Genomic DNA, 20748 nt, shown 5'->3' with positions numbered 1-20748 from the left:
CTGGAGAGAAGACTCTATCTGAATCTGTGGAAGTGGCTCCTGCCGCCTGCACAAGGGCCGCACGAGGCCGGACGTTAAGGCGCCAGAGTCCCACCTCCGGGACCTGCCCTTTCCTGGTCACCTGCGGGCAGGCTGCTCCTCTAGCTGTGTGTTCTGGCTCTTACTCTGCCAGGAAGAACCCTCTGCTCATGCAGCAGCTTAAACACTGGCTTCTTCAGAGGGGTCAGTGTTCTGACCACTAGGCACATTTGCAGCTTTCTGTTAGGCTTTTCAACCATTTCTGGAAATGTACGTTTTTTCCTTTTGGGGAGTACGGCAGGCTTTTCGCTAAGGGACTTAAACGACGTCTTCCTGGTTCTTCAGGAGGCTGAGCGCCGGCCGGTCTCCATGCCCCTCGGGCTGCCAGACTATGGCTCATCCTCCCCAATTCCAGTTCGCACTTTCCTCCCCTCTCTGGCTTCCTTGGCCAACAGCCCTCTCTTTCTGAGGTCGGAGCTTTCTTCGTGGTGGTGGACCCTTCGGGTTAGGACACGGGCCACTGGCTCCACCCTGCCCACGTGGCCACAGCACTCAGCTGTCAGGGCTCGAGGGAGGAACCGCCTCAGATCAGAATATTCTGTCCTGGGTCTGAACTCCAACAGCAGTTTTCTGTTGGGTCGTGGATATACGCGACACTCACGCTCTCCTCCTTTGAAACGTGGGGGGAGGGGGGGCAGTGTCATGTGATCGCATGGAACGAGGCCCCGTAGCAAGGGCGGGAGAGGGGCCTGGGTGCCATCCACCGTACAGGCTCCCCTTACACACTTCGCTTTGCCCATCGACACACGCACGCTAGCGCATCAGCCACTGTCTCAGAGGCCGAGGGCACCACATACGCAGAGGTGACCGAACTGAATGGCCACGTCACCTGCCATACCGGCGCCAGAGGAGGTCAGCGCAGTCACACTCAGGCCTGGGACCCCCCCCGCACACCTGACGTGTCACTTCGTGGCCCTCAGAGCAGGGGGCTGGCACCTGCACTCCTACTGTTCCTTCGCCCCCGCAGGCAGCTCCAAGACCCAGAGGAGGCCTGTGGGCAGGTGGGGACCTCTCTAGGAGAGAGACATCTCTTGGCAGATGGAGAATTTTCTTTCTTGACCCTCCGTTGGAACCGAAAATAAAGCAAGATACAGGTAAGACGAAACAAGGTTTGCTTAAGGAGTTTTAAAGGAAGGATGGTGTGATGGCTTTCTTCTTTCCACCCTTCTGGAAATCTTTCTCAGAAACGTTAAGTTGCAGCTGTTGGGCCTCCAAGGCACCTCAATCCACTGTGATCCAGGGTGAAGCCAGGAATGTTCCATTTTCCTCCCCTCCTGATTCTGGGTCCAGCACGACAGGTTTCTATATAGCACTTCCATTCTTTCTCGCCATAGACGGTGGCTTTTGGATATCGTCAGAAAAATCAATCCAAAATGCACTGAAGTTTTCATTACCTTGTAGAGACAGGCTGGATAATGACAGTCTCAGTTCAAAGATAAGTTACGGGATTGCATTACTAAATTATAAGAAGTTTAAAGATCAGAGAGCTGTCTTAAATGTTACTTTGTATCTGTTTCCCCCGCCCCCCCACCCCCCGCAAACTCAAATCTTTGCCAATTTATTTTTCTTTCACTCAACTGCGTTTTGTTTTTTTTTTTTTTTTTACAGGATCAGGATCATAGTTTTACTTGACTTCTTTTCCCGTCAGTCTGGCTCCCGCCTGGTCTGTTGCTGTGGACGTCTGGAGAATGTGAATGAGCTGGCCGTGGCCACTGCTGAGCCCTCCATCTCCCCAGGCTGAGAGTGAGGCTTTGCACGGACCGGGCCAGGGACGCAGGTTTGCTCTGGGTTTCTAGGTTTCCTGGCAACAGGAAAATCTTTAAAAATGCTAAACCCTGAAACCCATGGTAGTGAAAAGGCCCTGTAGACTCCTGAGTCCTGGAAAAAGTCCCAGGATTCCTCTCATCGGGCTGATGGTGTTAATAAGAACCAGAGCATCAGAGAGGTGGGCTGCGAGCCCCTCAGAGGGACCCAACTGAGCACCAGTTCCTGCCTCACTCTGGGAGTGAAATCAGGAAGCGGCAGAGAAAGGAGAAGCCTGTTTCTTCCAGCAGGCAGCTTTCCCTCTGGACACTGGACGCTTGTGCACACACCCCAGCTGAGCTCCACGCTCCCTAACTCCTGTGGGACCCTCGGCCTCCGCTGCAGCTTTCAGCCTGAGAGGGAGGATGCCCCGGCCTCTGTGCAAGCACCCTGCTCTTGGACGGGCTTGCCTCGAGAGGGAGAGAACCTGGGAGAGAACCACTTTCCTCAAGTCCTATCAGGACCCAGGAACACAGGACCCGGGGTTGGAGAGCACCGCGGAACACAAGACAAGGACCTGGCCAGAGTTACCCGTTCTCCACCGGCCTCCCGTCCCCTTTGCTGTCCTACCAGGAGGCAGAGCACCGCGGAACACAAGACAAGGACCTGGCCAGAGTTACCCGTTCTCCACCAGCCTCCCGTCCCCTTTGCTGTCCTACCAGGAGGCAGGGAGGAGGGGCCCCAGCCAGAATGCCGGCCTTCCCCAGAGGGCCCCCAGGGACATGCTGGGAAGAAAGAACCCGATTCACTGACCAATACTGGTTTCATTTCTTAAATTAATTATCCAATTCTTGGCCATCAAATTGTAACATTCTAGAGAGAGCCAGGAAGGCACACTTGGCGCCAAGGGCTGTGTTGAGCCTTCTTACTCAGGGACGGCCTCAGCGCTGGGTGGCCAAGGTCCTGGGCTTGTAGACAGGGACAGCCTCGTCCCAGAGAGCCGGCCGCCCCTTGATGATGTCGGCCGCCTTCTCTGCGATCATGATGGTGGGGGCGTTGAGGTTGCCGCTGACCACGCTGGGCATGATGGAGGCGTCGACCACCCTGAGGTTTTCCACCCCGAGGACCCTGGTCTGCGGGTCCACCACTGCCATGGGGTCGGAGGGCTGGCCCATCTTGCAGGTGCACGATGGGTGGTAGGCGCTGTCTGCCTTTGCCCGCACAAAGGCGTCTATCTCCTTATCCGACTGGACGTGGCTTCCTGGCTGGAGCTCCTTCCCCCGGAACGGCGCCAGAGCTTTCTGTGCAAAAATTTCTCTGGTCAGCCTCACACACCGACGGAAGTCATCGATGTCCGTTTCTGTCAAGGAGAAGAAACAGGTTACATGCCTCCTCTTACCATGCTGGCCTCGCTGGAAGATCCGCCACCGGGAGAGGCTCAAGAAGCTGCCCGAGGGGACACGGTTCAGGGACACGGAGGTCCAAGCCACCAGGTTGCCTGTCACCTACCCATCAGCAGTTACAGTGCAACCGAGCAGAGTCCCACGAAGCCCAAACAGACAGCATCCTAGACGGACACAGCTTGCCCCGGAGGCCCTACGTTTAAATCGGAGATCTGAATTTTCTTATCTATAAGATAGAGAGAAGACTACACGTCCTGCCTCTGCCACAGCGTGAGTATTATTGGGCAAAACCTGCCCAGTGGGGACTGTGCAGTTTTGCTGTGCATAAAGAGGCAGGCCCAGGAGTGTAATTTGCTTTTAGAAGATACTCACAGGAACAGTAAGAAAAAGGTTCTGTAAGCTATCTATACACAGCCAGATCTCCTTGCGTCTCTTGGTAGATTGTTCTGGAAGCTGCAAATCCTGCCTACTGTGTAAAATGGTGTGTCAGGGTTACTTCAAGTGACCGAGGGCACTACATAGCAACACGTGCACGTTTACAGCCCAGGATAATGGGGTGGAGGGAGGACAGAATGTGACTTGTGTCTCAAAAACGGGGTCCAGGGGTGAGATTCAGGGACAAATATGAACCCCATAAAGGCACTCATTCATGCAGTCAGTCCGTCAACGAGCCAACAAGCCCAGGTCTGGGAGAGACAAAGGTGGCTGAATTACCTGTTGACAGGTAGTTGGGTTGGATCACAGGGTGGTCATGGGGGTTGGCACTTCTCAGTTTGAGCCAGCCCACGCTCGTGCCCCGCATGGTCCCCACATGCACCTGGAAGAGCCCAGAGAGGCGGTGACCCCTGTTAACCCCCAGCTTAGTCATTTAGAGAGGCCCCGGGTTTCCTGTGGTCCCTGGGACTCAACACCCGGAGTCAATTAAGAGCAGATACATTTTAAAATCTACCTGCATCTTACCAACCCCACCCCCAACGCACACAAAAGGCATCAAAACCACCTCAGGCCCTCTCTCCTGCTTCCTGGCTTTATACCTGATGCCTCATGTTCAGGGGCTGGCGGTCCCTGGGCAGAGCCGGCTTCATTGTCCATTTCTAGTACTCAGGACCCGGTGCAGCTGCCCCGAGCTGGGTGCGGGTGTGGCCTTGCTGTGCACCACGCAGTCTGCTTCACTCTACCTCTGGCTCCCCACCCCCCTTCCCTCCCCTCAGACACTCCGGGCAGCTGGAGAGCAGGGCACCGCCTTCTGGACTGCCCACCCTGGAGGCCCTGCTGCAGTGGGGAGACGACCTGCTCACCTGGTAAGCCTCCTGCTGTGGGGGGACCCGCCCATGGTCGATCACCTGGGAAGGGAGGAAGTGGAACTGGATGTCCGGGTGGGGGACCCCAGGCTGGCTCCGGATGAACCCACCTGTTTCCAGATGGGCCGTGGCTCCATCCCCTGAGGATCAGAAGACGATGAGGCAGAGGAGCAAGTCCAGGTGTGGCAGGTGGGCCAGCCTCCTCTCTCCTGGGCACTTCCTCCTCCTCTTCCTGGCCTGTAGTCTAGTGCCTGGACCCAAGTCCTCGACTCTGTCCTCCTTCCCCGAGGTGGGCTCACCCAGCACCAGGGCTTTCGATATCAGCTCCATGCCAAGGGGCTTCAGCTTTGCCCCGTCCCCTGACTCCACCCCTGCCAACTGGACTGTGGGACCTGATGTCCTATGGGCATATCCCAAACCTACTGCAGCCCACCCTTCACACACAGGCCGTGATCCAGGTCAAGGCCCCCTTCCATCCAACCTCCCACTGTTGCAGGAAGGGGAACCCCTTCCAGGGCCCGAGAGTGGGCTCTTCTCTAATGCTCGGAAATGAACTGTCCGAGGAGGCACACGTGCTGACAAAGCAGAAGACTTTATTGGGAAGGGGCACCCGGGCAGAGAGCAGGAGGGTAGGGGAACCCAGGAGAACTGCTCTGCCACGTGGCTCACGGTCTCAGGCTTTATGGTGATGGGGTTAGTTTCCAGGTTGTCTCTGGCCAAGCATCTTGCTTGGCCCATCGTCTGACTCAGGGTCCTTCCTGGTGGCGTGCGCATCTCTCAGCCAAGATGGATCCCAGTGCAAAGGATTCTGGGAGGCTGGTCATCTCTGCCCTCTTTTGGCTCCTCCCAATGCTGGTTTTCACCAGCAGCACCGTGTTCTTTTTCAGGACCTCCTGTTGTGAGACACCTCAGGCAAGAGGCTATCATCGTGCCTGGCCAAGGCGAGTGGTTTTGGTTAATGGTTCCCTAACAACTCGAGAGCCCACTCTCGGGCCCTGGAAGGGGTCTCCCTTCCTGCAACAGCTGGCGACTCTGGTGGAATCTCTTCTTTACCACGACCGACATCCTGACTGCTCAGGCACCAGCTCACCTAGCGACGGACCAGACCCAGAGGCCACCACTGGGACCCTCTTGTCTCTGATCTCCTCCTGACGCAGATGACTGGCCAGAGTGCCCCGCCCAGGTAAGGAACAAGAGACGTCGCCGACGTCTTTGCCCTTCCCTCTCCCCTCCCTCTTCTCAACCCCTCCTATCCCACCCTCCTGTCTTCTGGATGCAGGAGTCTGGTTGAAGGGCTTCAGTTATCTGAGCGCCAGAGCCTGACCACCTCCGGTGGGCAGAGAACTTGAATTATCTGGTATCTGGTTTCTGGTAGGGCCGAGTTCCTGTCCTCCCTTCCTGGAAGCCCAGAGAAAAGTCCCGTAACGCCTGGGCGTCTGCAGGTGGCAGGAGATGTCCGTAAGGCCACCCCTTTTGTCCCCCCACCCTCCTCCCCCTCTTCTTTCAAACAGCCCTCCTTTCCTCCCTTTGAAATCTCTGAAGACCTGAGATATTTCCATTTACTCCGTTCGTCAGTACTGGGATCTGAAGTTCTCTGTCTCTGTAGGAGGTTTTCTGAGAGACTGCAACCTTGTATTTAAGGGAGTGTCTGATTAGGACAGCCGTGCCTGTGTGTGTTTCATACTCTGTGTTCTGTGTTGCGATTTGTGATGGCCATTCTGCCTTATGAAATTCTGGTTCTGTTCCACTGCAGAGCCCTCTTGGGAGAATTCTGTCTGACTGGAAAGATTTTAGCTATGAGCCTATGACTAAGAAAAAGATGATATTCTATTACAACACTGGGTGGCCAGAATATTCTTTAGACTCCAGAGAAAACTGGTTTAGGTGAAACTCTTGAAAATTCCAAACTGGTTCTTTTTGCATATACAGTTAGAAAAGGGAAGCTTGATAAAACGTCTTTTCAGAATTCTGACCCTGAGGGAACAACTCCTTCTGAGAGAACTTGCTTTTCTCGCCCTGTGCCGTGAGACCAGGGCTCTCAGGATCCCTTATCTGATCTAGATCATCTCTAATTCCTGAGATTCCTGAGATTGAGGGGAAAAAAAACAATGTGGAAGGAAAGCTTTCTAAATTTTACTTATTCCAACCATTATTTATAAACTAGTGAGTTTTATAATACCTGATTCATAACTAAGTTTAGAAAATGAAGCTTTGAGATCTCTGGTTGTGTTTGTCTATATATCTGTGTGCGTTATATATATGTCCTTACCTTTGGATGTTATTACCAAAACTAATTTTTTAATGAGCTCTATTTAATTGGCTTAAGGGAAATATAGCACTTATATAAATTTTCAAAAATACAGAAGGTAACTGGCCAGAATTAATTTCAGGTTCATGTAAACTGGGAAATATTCAGTATTAAATTAATGTCTGGTATTAAACTTAGTTTAAGTTTGTTCATTTAAATAGACATGTCTTTCTCATCAACATTAAGTATAATACCTTTATTGTACCTAGGTTTAATAGAAGTCAAATAAGATCTTATTATATCTGTTGTAAATCTGTCAGCAAGGAACATAACTTGGTGTGATGAAATTTTTTAAGTGAACTAAAATACAAGTGAGATCAGAGCTTTTGGGTGAACTTTTTAGGAATAATTAATTATATTTTAGGAATGTCTACGTGAGAATAATCTCTCCAGATACTTGGAAATATACTTGAAATTTAGAGTTGTTCTAAATTAAGTGATGGAAGTTACTGAATAGCTAGGTGGTTCCCAAATAAAATAAGATACTGAGACATCAGTTACTAAACAGAGAAACTAAATGTATTTAGGACTATTAATGAACATGTTTGATGCCACCCTGAGATGCTCTCTATAAGAAAGCAAATGTTTTTAGAAATTTTCACTAGTATTTATGTTTACCAATCTACAGAATGCTAATGTAAAAGTTCATAACTGCTGGGACTTCCCTGGTGGTGCAGTGGTTAGGATGCCACGTTCCCAATGCAGGAGGTGCGGGTTCGATCCCTGATCAGGGAACTAGATCCCACACGCATGCTGCAACTAAGAGTTCACATGCCACAACTAAGGAGCCCGCCTGCTACAACTAAGACCCAGTGCAACCCAAAAAAAAAAAAGTTCATAATTGCTTACCTCTTAGTTTTCACTAGAAATTAAGGTTTTTAAGAGTTGAGGGCTCTAATTTAAACATGTAATTAAAGCTAATAGAAATAATAAAGGAAGCATTTCAGTGTACAGCAGGAAAGTAGGATGTGTGTTTGCAGTGAAGAAGGTATGAGAATGGAATTGCATTTTATGAAAGGAAAAGAAAGTGAGTCTGTCTTAGAGCTGGTTGTGTCTCAATGGAGAAGAGAATGGGGGGCAGACTAATACGGATACAGACAGTGACGGAGGGTTTGTGGATGGTCAGGATTGGCTAGGTGTAGAGTACAGTTAATTAAGTGAATTTTGTTATTAAAAGCAGGCTGGTACAAGACTGGATCTGGTTTTCTCTCTTTAGTAAGAGGACAAAGTTTCCTTGGAATGCTGCTTTTGATAACAGATTGTGTGAGTTTCCGTGCCTTTAAGTGATCTGTATTTGCTTTTGAGATCTCTTGTAACTTTGGGTAAGAAGTAAGCATTATCTCACGATGACCTATGATCTTATTTGACCAAGTGTTTTGAGACCTTTTGACAAACTTCCCAAATACCAAATTTTAATTAAAGTTCTTTTGACCTCCAGCTAACTTGGGGACACTTTCGAGGGTCTCTGAGGCATTTCAGAGAGAAATATTTAACTAGTAGTATCTGGTATGTTAAATTACATGGAGAGCATTGTCACACTAGGGATAAACCTACTTAGAATATACTGTATGGATAAAGAGTATTAATATACACATTCTAGAAATTATATAAAGTTTCTGAAATTTGGATATGTCCTGGTATTGTTATAATATTAGTTATCTTAAAATGTTGTATGTGACAGAAACTTGGTTAAGCTTCTTTGTTAACCTTGCCTTTTTAAGACTTTTTGTCGTTCACAGGCAGTTAAGCTGATGCTTTGCAAAACTGCTTCATCTTCAAGAAGATTCACAGAAAGGGCTTTAGACAAGTACAGGTTTCTGATAACTTTTAAATCATACTACTAAACTAGGTAAGACTTTTTTTTTTTGAGTAGCTATTTTATTTATGTCTTTTATTTATTTGTTTGTTTATTTGTTTATTTATTTATTTTATTTTATTTTTGGCCGCACTGCGAGGCATGTGGGATCTTAGTTCCCCGACCAGGGATGGAACCCTTGGCGTCTGAACCACTGGACCGCAGGGGAAATCCCAGGTAAGATATTTTTAACAGTCTAATGGAAACTGTTAACAAAAAGGATTAGTTACATAGGATTGAGTAAACTGATGAACGTGGTTATAATTTTTATGGTTTCTGTCTGAAACATTACTAGCTTTTAATCTGTGTTTTCCAGATATAAAGAAACCCCCTCAAACTAATTATGACTTGTAGCAATTTGGTAAATTGTACCTTTGTAAGCAGAATTGAAACACTTCTCTTTTCTTTCTACCTGATCCCTCCAGAGATTGCAAACTCTTAGGTTCCCAGCAGCTGTATAAGATAAATTAGTAAAGCCACCTCCTAACAGGTGCAGGAATCTCGAGTTATTTTGCGGACCTCAAAAAGGGAGGGAGTCACCTAAATCTATAAGGCAAAATCTGTGAAAGGCCCTTGGCGTGGCTTTCCTGGCCTTGGGAGGCCTTTTATCAAACTTAATTTGCGGACAAATTAATCTTGATTTGGAGATATCTGATAAAAATGAGGGTAATTTTAGGGAGAAAGAGACATTTCAGTGGATATCAAATTCTAATTCTGTTTATTGAGGTCTGTATTCACTAAGACTCACTTCTCAGATAGTTCCTTGCTGTGATGCTATATTGTTGCAAAGTTTAATTGAATTATTAAAAGGACACTCTAAATTTGTTTCTGAAGCTTAACTCAGTAATCTATCTTTGGATTAAGATCAGATGCTCCATGATCTGCAAGCAGAAGGTTAACACCAGGCTATGGTCATTTAAATTTAAAGGCTCCCTTATGTTGGGGAAATTAAACTGTACTAGGGATAACCAACCTAGTTACACTAGGAAATTGGGCTGGGTGCCTTGTGGACAATGCCAATATATAATGTCCCTTCAAGATAAGAACTGGTACACAACAGACTAAGTCAGATGAACTGGGATATACTGGGCTGCACCTAATGGAAGTTCTTGACTTACATTTTTACATATGACCTTACTAATACTGCTAGCTATATTATTTTTTATATTGCCTGTTTTACAAAATTGTTGTTTCTTGCATTACCAAATGTGTGACTGAGCCTCTGATAAAATGGTGATATATAGTTACATATGAGGACCAATGATTGTTGTAGTGTAACTCTAGATATGGCAAGAAGCATATCAGCATCGTCCCTCCTAGATTTAATCTAACTAGAAAGTATTTTACCAAAAACTACCTCCCTCATTCAAATAACATTTTCTACACTAGTATCAGACCAAAAAGGCCTAATCAAACTATATTTTCTCTCATTCCTCTTTACCCTCACCCTAAGCATAGTTCTCTTTAATTACCATGAGTAACCTCTATAATAACTACAACACCAATAGGCGATGACCAACCAGTGAGTTACTAATCAAGCACCGTAACTATACAATGCCACAATTCCTAAAGCCTCTTCACTAAAAATCCAGAATCCCCTGTATTATAAGTCCCTCAGTCCTCTAGCCTGTTAAACTTGAAATACAATCTCCACTTCCTCATCTTTTAAAACATAAAATACCATTGAAAATTATATTATCAACCCTGAAAGAAATATACCTAAAACAGTCTTCTTAGACACTCAAACCTCAGAATACTGCTCAGTAGCTATAGCTGTCGTATAACCAAACACTACCAACATCCCCCCTAAATAAATCAAAAATACTATTAAACCCAAAAATAAGCCACCAAAATTCAACACAATCCCACAACCAACACGCACAATCAACCCAAGTCCACCATAAATAGGCAAAGGTTTTGAAGAAAACCCCACCAAACTAATTACAAAAATAGTACTTAAAATAAATACAGTGTATGTTATCATTATTCTTACATGGCCAATGACGTGAAAAATCATCGTTATTCAACTATAAGAACACTAATGACCAACATCCGAAAATCACACCCATTAATAAAAATTATTAACAGTGCATTTATTGATCTTCCAGCCCCATCAAACATTTCATCATGATGAGATCTCGGTTCCACTTGTCTAGTATTACAAATCTTAACAGGCTTATTCCTAGCAATACATTACACATCAGACATAATAACGCTTTCTCATCAGTAACACATACCTGCCGCGATGTAAACCATGGGTGAGTTATCCGATACCTACATGCAAATGGAGCATCCCTATTTTTTATTCGGCTATTTATTCACATAGGACGAGGCTTCTATTATGGATCCTATACTTTTTTAGAAACATGAAACACTGGAATCATCTTATTATTTACGGTCATAGCCACAGTATTTATAGGCTATGTCTTACCTTGAGAACAAATATTCTGAGGGGCAACAGTTATTACTCATCTCCTCTCAGCAATTCCATATATCGGCACAAGCCTTGTCAAATGAATCTGAGGTGGCTTTTCAGTAGATAAAGCAACTCTTACACGCTTCTTTGCTTTCCATTTTATTCTCCCATTCGTGATTGCAGCACTAACAAACAGCTGTCCCCTTACTATTCCTTCACGAAACAGGATCTGATAGCCCCACAGGAATCTCATCTGACGTAACAAAATTCCATTTCACCCCTACGATACAATCCAAGACATCTAGGTGCCTCATTACTACTTCTAGTACTAATAATGTTAGTGGTATTTTCACCCGATTTATTAAGAGACCCTGATAACTACACCCCAGCAAACCCTCTCAAACCACCACCCACATCAAGCCAGACTGGTACTTCCTATTTGCATCTGCAGTCCTGCGATCAATCCCCAATAAACTAGGAGGAGTCCTGGCCCTAATCTTTTCAGTCTTAATTCTAGCACGCATCCCAATACTCCATACATCCAGACAACAAAGCATAACACTTTGACCTCTAAAGCATAATATTTCGCCCTCTCAGCCAACACCTATTTTGAGTACTAGTAGCAGACCTATTAACACTAACATGAATTGGAGGACAACCCGTGGAATACCCCTTCATTACTATTGGACAACTAGCATCTACTTTATATTTCTTTTTAAATTTGGGTACTAATGTCAGTAACTAGCATCACTGAAAATAATCTCCTGAAATGAAGAGTGTTTGTAGTATATCTATTACCCTGGTCTTGTAAACCAGAAAAGGAGAATAACATTCTCTCCCTAAGACTCAAGGAACAGGCTCCAGATCCACCATCAGCACCCAAAACTGAAATTCCACTTAAACCATTCCCTGCAACTTTGTTACGGGACATTTACAAGATTATTAAGTACCATGTCAGTATTAAAATAACCTCTTTTTACCATAAACTACTATGTACTTCGTGCATATATGCACGACCACATTACTAGGTACCTAATACCGTATCGTACCTAATGCATTATATGTATAATGGGCATTACTTACCCCATGCTTACAAGCATGTACATTATCTTACCGACAGTACACAGTACATTATATGTACAATCGTGCATTAATTATTTACCCCACGCTTAGAAGCACGTACATTATCTTATTGACAGTACATAGCACATTAAGTCAAATCAATTCTAGTCAACGTGTGTACCATATCCAGTAGATCACAAGTGTAACCAGCAGGCTGTGTGAAACCATCAACCCACTTGGGGTGTCCCTCTTCTCGCTCCAGGCCCATAACTTGTGGCGGTTTCTACTAATGAACTTTATCAGACAAGTGGTTCTCACTTCAGGGCCATCTCACCTGAAAGAGCCTACTCTTTCCTCGTAAATGAGACATCTCGTCGGACCAACGACTAATCAGCCCATGCTTACACATAACTGATTTCATGCATTTGCTAATCAATCTTTAATTTTTAAAGAGATGCTGTGACTCAGCTATGGCCATCTGAGGCCTTCACACAGTCAAATAAATTGTAGCTGGACTTTCATTGAATATTATTTACCAACATCATCAACCATAAGGTGTTATTCAATCAATGGTTACAGGCCATAAGGAAATTACGGACACACGTACACACACGTACACGTACGTACACACACACATGCAGTAAACAGATGAATGACCCGTTTAACAAACCCTCTTTACCCCCCACTAAATCCCATGCTCTACATGCCTATAATGCCTTACCAAACCCCCAAAACAAGGCAAAAACAGATAAATACATGGAACTTAGCTGTCTACTCGATAAACATGAACTGAATGCTCAGAATTAGACAGACCTAGAAAATAAACCCCAGTCATACCAATCAACTCTTAGATATTTACCATTTATATAGACCACTTTTATCAAAATTTTAACATTAATCCGACATAAACCCACCATATACATATTACTTCACTCTGTAGAAACAGCTTGTTAGTGTAGCTTAAAATCTAAAGCGAGGCACTGAAAATGCCCAGATGAGTTTACCAGGTCCATAAACACACAGCTGTGGTCCCAGCCTTTCTATTAATTTTTAATAAAATTCACATGTAAGCATCCGTGCCCCAGTGAGAATGCCCTCCAAATCATTACGATGAAAAGGAGCAGGCATCAGCACACTAATATGAGTGGCTCATAACGCCCTGCTTAACCACACCCCATGGGAAACAGCAGCGATAAAAATTAAGCCGTAAACCGAAGTTCGATGAAGTTATATTAACTAGGGTTGGTAAATTTTCTGCCAGCCACCGTGGTCATATAATTAACCCCAATTAATAGAAACTTGGTGCAAAGTGTGTTAAAGAGTGATATAAAATGAAGTTAAATTTTAACTAAGCTGTAAAAAGCCATAACTAAAATAGACTACGAAGGTGACTTTAGTATTTCCTGACTACAGGACAGCTAAGACCCAAACTGGGATTAGATACCCCACTATGCTTAGCCCTAAACCCAAATAACTACAAGAACAAAATGATTGGCCAGAGTTCTACTAGCAACAGCTTAAAACTCAGAGGACTGGGCTGTGCTTCCCACCCTTCCAGAGGAGCCTGTTTTATAATCGATAAACCCCGATAAACCTCACCAACCTTTGCTAATTCAGTCTACGTTACCACCATCTTCAGCAAACTCTAAAAAAGAATAAAAGTAAGCATAATTATCATACATAAAACGTTAGGTCAAGGTGTAACCTATAGGATGGGAAGAAATGGGCTACATTTTCTATTTCAAGAATATATTTCTCACACATGAATTATGAAAACCAAAGGAGGATTTAGTAGTAAATTAAGAATAGAGTGCTTAATTGAATAAGGCCATGAAGCACGCACACACTGCCCATCACCCTCGTCAAGTATTATAATAATTTCCTATAATCTATTAGCAAATACTAATCATACAAGAGGAGACAAGTCGTGACAAGCATACTGGAAAGTGAGCTTGGATAAATCAAAGCGTAGCTTAAATAAAGCACCTAGTCTACACCTAGATTTCATAATTTACGAATACTCTGAATGAAATCTAGCCCAACACCTCTCCCCATATCTACTAATACAAGCAGACTAAATAAAACATTCACTCAACATTTAAAGTATAGGGGATAGAAATTTAAAATATCCTCTGGTGCTATACAGTAGGTACTGTAAGGGAATGATGAAAAAAGCACTACAAGTAACAAAAAGCAAAGTTTACCCCTTGTAACTTTCGCATAATGATTTAACTAGGGAACATCTAACGAAGAACTTAAGTTAAACATGGCGAAACCAGACCAGCTACTTATGAACAGTTTATTAGAACAAACTCATCTATGTAGCAAAATAGAAGATTTATAAGTAGAGGTGACAAGCCTAACTAGCCTGGTGATAGCTGGTTGTCCAGGAAAAGAATTTCAGTTCAACTTTAAAAGTTACCAACATAATTATAAATTTTAATGTATTTTAACAATGTTATCTAAATAGGTACAGCTTTTTAGAAATGGATACAATCTTATCTAGAGAGTAAAGACAAACAACACCACAGTTGGCTTAAAAGCAGCCACCAATTAAGAAAGTGTTCAAGCTCAACAGTAACTTTAATACCAATAACAAGCAAATCAACTCCTAGATTTGTACTAGACTAATCTATTGACCGACAGAGGTAATAATGTTGTTATGAGCAACAAGAAGTATTTCTCCTTGCATAAGTTTACATCAGTAACTAATAATATGCTGATAATTAACAGTAAATAAATACAACTCAACATTAAGTTATTTATTAAACACTGTTAATCCAACACAGGCAGGCACTCAAGGAAAGATTAAAAGTAAAAAGAACTTGGCAAACGCAAACCCTGTCTGTTTACCAAAAACATCACCTCTAGCATAACTAGTATTAGAGGCACTGCCTGGCCAGTGACAACTGTTAAATGGCCGCAGTATCCTGACCATGCAAAGGTAGCATAATCATTTGTTCTCTAAATAAGGACTTGTACGAATGGCCACACGAGGGTTTTACCGTCTCTTACTTTCAGTCAGTGAAGTTGACCTTACCGTGAAGAGGTGGGAATAACAAAATAAGACGAGAAGGCCCTATGGAGCTTTAATTAATTAAGCAAAAAAAAACCTAACTAAACCACCAAGGGATAACAAAATTTTACATGGGGTGACAATTTTGGTTGGGGTGACCTTGGAACACAAAAAAGGCTCTGAGTGATTAAAGTCTAGACTTACCAGTCAAAACATATCATCACTAATTGATCCCAAAAATTGATCAACAAGTTACCCTAGGGATAACAGCTCAATCCTATTCTAGAGTTCATATCAACAATAGGGTTTATGACCTCGATGTTGGATCAGGGCACCCCAATGCTGTAACCGCTATTAAAGGTTTGTTTGTTCAGTGATTAAAGTCCTACATGATCTGAGTTCAGACCGGTTTCTGTCTATTATATAGTTCTCCCAGTATGAAAGGACAAGAGAAATAAGGCCCACTTTAAAAAGTGTCTTGAAACCAATTAATGATATAATCTTAATTTAATTAATACATATAATATATTACTCAAGACCAGGGTTTGTTAAGGTGGGGCAGAGCCCGGTAATTGCATAAAACTTAAACCTTTATAACCAGAGGTTCAAATCCTCTCCCTTAACAAAATGTTTATAATTAATATCTTAATACTTGTTATCCCCATTCTTCTAGCCGTAGCATTCCTAACACTAATTGAACGAAAAATTTTGGGTTACATGCAACTTCAAAAAGGGCCAAATATCGTAGGACCATGTGGCCTATTACAGCCCATTACTGATGCAGTCTAATTACTCACTGAAGAACCACTACGACCAGCTACATCCTCCATTTCCGTATTTATCATTGCACCAACCCTAGCCCTAACCCTAGCCCTAAACATACGAATTCCCCTACCCACTTATTAATATAAATCTAGGAGTATTATTTATGCTAGCTACATCAAGCCTAGCTGTATACTCCATTTTATGATCCGGATCAGCTTCCAACTCAAAATACGCATTAATTGAAGCCCTACAAGCAGCAGCACAATTTCATATGAAGTAACACTAGCAATTATTCTTTTATCAGTCCTCTTAAAAAACAGGTCTCTTACCCTCTCAACCTCCATCACAACACAAGAGCATTTATGAAAAATTTTCCCATCATGACCCTTAGCTATAATATGATTTATTTCCACTCGAGCAGAAACTCACCGAGCTCCCTTTGACCTAACAGAAGGAGAATCTGAACCTGTATCAGGCTTCAACATAGAATATGCAGCAGGCCCATCTGTCATATTCTTCTTAGCAGAATACGCCAACATTATCATAATAAACATTTTCTCAACAATCCTATTTCTAAGCGCGTTCCATAACCCCTACATACCAGAACTATACAAAATCAACCTTATCATCAAAACACTATTACTAACAATTTCTTTCCTATGAATTCAAGCATCCTACTCTCGACTCTGATACGATCAACTAATACATTTACTTTGAAAAAACTTCTGACTACTAACACTAGCCATATGCATATGACATGTCTCACTACCTATTATAACATCAGGCATTCCTCCGCAAACGTAAGAAATATGTCTGATAAAAGAGTTACTGTGATAGAGTAAGCTATAGAGGTTTAAACGCTCTTATTTCTAGAATCATAGGAACTGAACCTATGCTTAAGAATTCAAAATTCTTCGTGCTACCACATTACACCATAATATATAGTAAGGTCAGTTAAATAAGTTATTGGGCCCATGCCCCGAAAATGTTGGTTTATATCCTTCTCGTACTATTAAACTCCATCATCTTTATCATCATCCTAACAACCATTATCTCGGGGACCATAATTGTAATAACCAGCTCCCACTGACTACTTATTTGAATCGGTTTTGAAATAAATATACTAGCCATTATTCCCATTACAATAAAAAAGTTTACCTCATGAGCTATAGAAGCATCCACTAAATAGTTTCTAACACAGCTACCGAATCCATATTACTTATAATAGCCGTTATCACTAACCTATTATACTCCAGCCAATGAACTATTACAAAAATCTTTAATCCAACAGCATCTATAGTAATAGCAATAGCCCTAACCATAAAACTAGGACTATCTCCATTCCACTTCTGAGTACCTGAAGTTACACAAGGCATCTCATTAACAGCATGCTTAATCTTATTAACATGACAAAAACGTGCACCCTTGTCAGTGTGATACCAAATCTCACCATCCATCAGCCTAAACCTAATATTATCCATATCCATACCATCTATTATAATCGGAGGATGAGGTGAACTAAACCAAACCCAACAATGAAAAACTACAGCTTATTCATCAATTGCTCACATAGGCTGAATAACAGCCATTAGATTGTAAAACCCAACTATAACAATCCTAAACCTACTAATATATATCATAATAACACTTCCCACATTCATACTATTCATTTACAGCTCAGTCACCACCACACTACCACACACAAAATAAAATACCCATTATTACAACCCTCATTCTCATCACCCTATTATCAATAGGAGGTCTTCCTCCACTATCAGGATTTATGCCAAAATGAATACTCATTCAAGAAAAAAAAAATAACAATATTATTTTACCCACACTAATAGCTATCACAGCGTTACTCAATCTATACTTCTACTTACAACTCACGTATTCTACAGCACTAACTATATTTCCCTCTATAAATAATATAAAAGTAAAATGACAATTTGATTTGACAAAACAACTTTCCTACCAACAGTAACTGTAATATCCACAATACTCTTATCCCTTACACCAATCCTTTCTTTCAGTATTGGACTAGGAATTTAGGTTACAGACCAGCAGCCTTCAAAGCACTAAGCAAGTATAAGTTACTTAATTCCTGCTCAATAAGGATTGCAAGACTATATCCTACATCAATTGAATGCAAATCAAACACTTTAATTTAAGCTAAATCCTCACTAGATTGGTGGGATTACATTTCCCACGAAACTTAGTTAACACCTAAATACCCTAGTCAACTGGCTTCAATCTACTTCTCCTGCTGCAAGGAAAAAAAAAAAAAAAAAAAAAGCAGAAGCCCCAGAAGAATTGAAGCTGCTTCTCTGAATTTGCAATTCAATATGTAAAATTCACCACAGCACTTGGCAAAAAGAGGACTCAACCCCTGTCTTTAGATTTACAGTCTAATGCTCACTCAGCCATTTTACCTACATTCATAAACAGCTGACTATTCTTAACTAACCATAAAGATATCAGTACCTTATATTTACTGTTTGGTGCTTGGGCTGGAATAGTAGACACTGCCTTAAGCCTGTTAATTCATGCTGAATTAGGCTAACCTAGAACACTGCTAGGAGATGATCAGATTTACAATGAACTTGTAACAGCCCATGCATTTGTAATAATTTTTTTTATAGTTATGCCTATCACAATTGGAGGCTTCAGAAACTGACTAGTCCCACTAATGCTGGGGCACCCGATATAGCCTTTCCCCATATAAATCATACAAGCTTCTGATTACCTCCACCCTCCTTCTTACTACCACTTGCATCATCAATAGTTGAAGCCAGTGCCGGTACAGGCTGAACTGTATATCCACCCTTAGCTGGAAACCTAGCCCATGCTGGAGCTTCAGTAGACCTTACCATCTTTTCCCTACATCTAGCAGGTGTCTCCTCAATTTTAGGTGCTATTAATTTTATTACTACAATTATTAATATAAAGCCACCCACTATACCCCAACATCAAACACCACTATTTGTAATGATCCGTTTTAATTATAGCTGTATTGCTGCTATTATCATTACCTGTATCAGCAGCCAGGATTACTATGCTATTAACAGACCGAAACCTAAACACAACCTTTTTTGACCCCGCGGGAGGGGGTGATCCAATCTTATATCAACACCTATTCTGATTCTTCGGACAACCTGAAGTCTATATTCTGATTTTACCTAGATTTGGAATAATCTCACATACTGTAAATTATTATTCAGGAGAAAAAAAAAGCCTTTTGGATATATAGGTAAGTATGAGCCATGATATCAATCGAATTTTTAGGCTTCATTGGATGAGCTCACCGTATGTTTACAGTAGGTACAGATGTGGACACACGAGCATATTTTACATCAGCCATTATAATTATTGTTATTTCCGCAGGAGTAAAAGTATTTAGTTGACTAGCAACCCTTCATGGAGGTAATATCGAATGATCTCCCACCACAATACGAGCCCTAGGCTTCATTTTCCTTTTTGCAGTAAGTGAATTAACAGGAATTGTCCTAGCTAACGCATCACTAGACATTGTCCTTCACGATACATATTATGTAGTCACACACCTCCACTACATATTATCAACGGGAGCAGTATTCACTATTATGGGAGGCTTTGTACGTTGATTCCCACTATTCTCTCAGGTTATACACTCAACTCAACATGAGCAAAAATTCACTTTGTAATTATATTTGTAGCTGTAAATATAACCTTCTTCCCACAACGTTTCCTAGGTCTATCTGGAATACCATGACAATATTCCGGCTACCCAGATGCATACACAACATGAAATACTGTCTCATCCATAGGCTCATTTATTTCACTAACGGCGGTAATACTAATAATTTTCATAATTTGAGAGGCATTAGCATCAAAATGAGAAGTCTCAACAGTAAAGCTAACATATCTCCCGGGAGAATTCGGGAGGGGCAAAAGAAGGAGGAGAAGACCAATCTCCCAGAGTCCTTCTCGCTGGAATCCATCTTGGCTGAGAGACGCACGCACCACCAGGAAGGACCCTGAGTCAGACGATGGGCCAAGCGAGATGACTGGCCAGAGACAACCCAGAAACTAACCCATTACCATAAAACTGGAGCCTGCGAGGCACGTGGCAGAGCGGTTCTCCTGGGTTCCCCCAGGCTCTCTGCCTTGGGGTTCCTTCCCAATAAAGTCTTTTGCTTTGTCAGTACGTGTGTCTCATCGGACAGTTCCTTTCCGAGTGTTAGACAAGAGCTTACTCTCCGGCCCTGGAAGGCCCTGCAACACCTGCACCGCCTCCTCCTCAAGGTGCTGCAGTCTCCCTGGCCCAACAAATTCATTCTTCAAGCACACCCAATGCCTAGCCCCGGGGCCTTTACACGTATTCTTCCTGCCTAACAGACCCCCTGCCACCATTCTCCAGTTTAACATCCTAATTATTCCTTCACTGTACTTAAAACTTAGCATGTTTACTTAGTTTCCTTCCATTGTCTCCACTAGAGCGTAAACTCCCTAAGAAAACCTGCCTTATTAGCACTTCTCACCGTGTAGCACAGCACACGGTAGGTGTGCGAGAAATGCATGCTGAGTGAATAAGATTTCGAAGCACTACTTCCTGGCCAAACTCAGTACTCTGAGACCCAGCTAGAAACTGCATGGAAAATGCTGAGAAACAGAAGCTGTAGTCCAGCATCAAGTGCCCTTTCTCTGCATTTTCTCCTGGCCCCTTGGGCCCCAGGCAGTGTCCAGGATGAGGCCATCCCTATCCATCCATCAGGAAGGGCAGCACCCAGCCCCTGCAGAGTCACCCCGGGCAAGCCCTGTG

The 20748-nt window shown here is 43.2% G+C and overlaps 1 protein-coding gene and 1 long non-coding RNA gene across 3 annotated transcripts in view; one reads left to right on the top strand and one right to left on the bottom strand.

The window, feature by feature from the left end:
* Positions 1-765: 765 nt before the first annotated feature.
* Positions 766-20639, top strand: LOC132598145 (uncharacterized). Its single transcript, XR_009565894.1, has 6 exons — positions 766-1172; positions 1687-3494; positions 4436-4525; positions 5413-5708; positions 8573-8865; positions 19679-20639. It is a non-coding gene; the product is annotated as an uncharacterized lncRNA (long non-coding RNA).
* The window catches only part of CHDH (choline dehydrogenase), a 74542-nt gene continuing 56419 nt past the window's right edge, over positions 2626-20748 (bottom strand). For both annotated transcript variants that reach the window (XM_030867440.3, XM_030867439.3), the window contains 3 exons: positions 4523-4665; positions 3939-4041; positions 2626-3181 (listed from right to left, as the gene is read on the bottom strand). In XM_030867440.3, the coding sequence (XP_030723300.1) occupies positions 2763-3181; positions 3939-4041; positions 4523-4665 (665 nt within the window). In that variant the 3' untranslated portion in view covers positions 2626-2762. The remainder of the gene's footprint in view (positions 3182-3938; positions 4042-4522; positions 4666-20748) is intronic.

This window comes from Globicephala melas, chromosome 11 (assembly GCF_963455315.2).
Source record: "Globicephala melas chromosome 11, mGloMel1.2, whole genome shotgun sequence".
Classification (NCBI taxonomy): domain Eukaryota; kingdom Metazoa; phylum Chordata; class Mammalia; order Artiodactyla; family Delphinidae; genus Globicephala; species Globicephala melas.
This window is presented reverse-complemented; position numbering and strand designations above follow the sequence as displayed.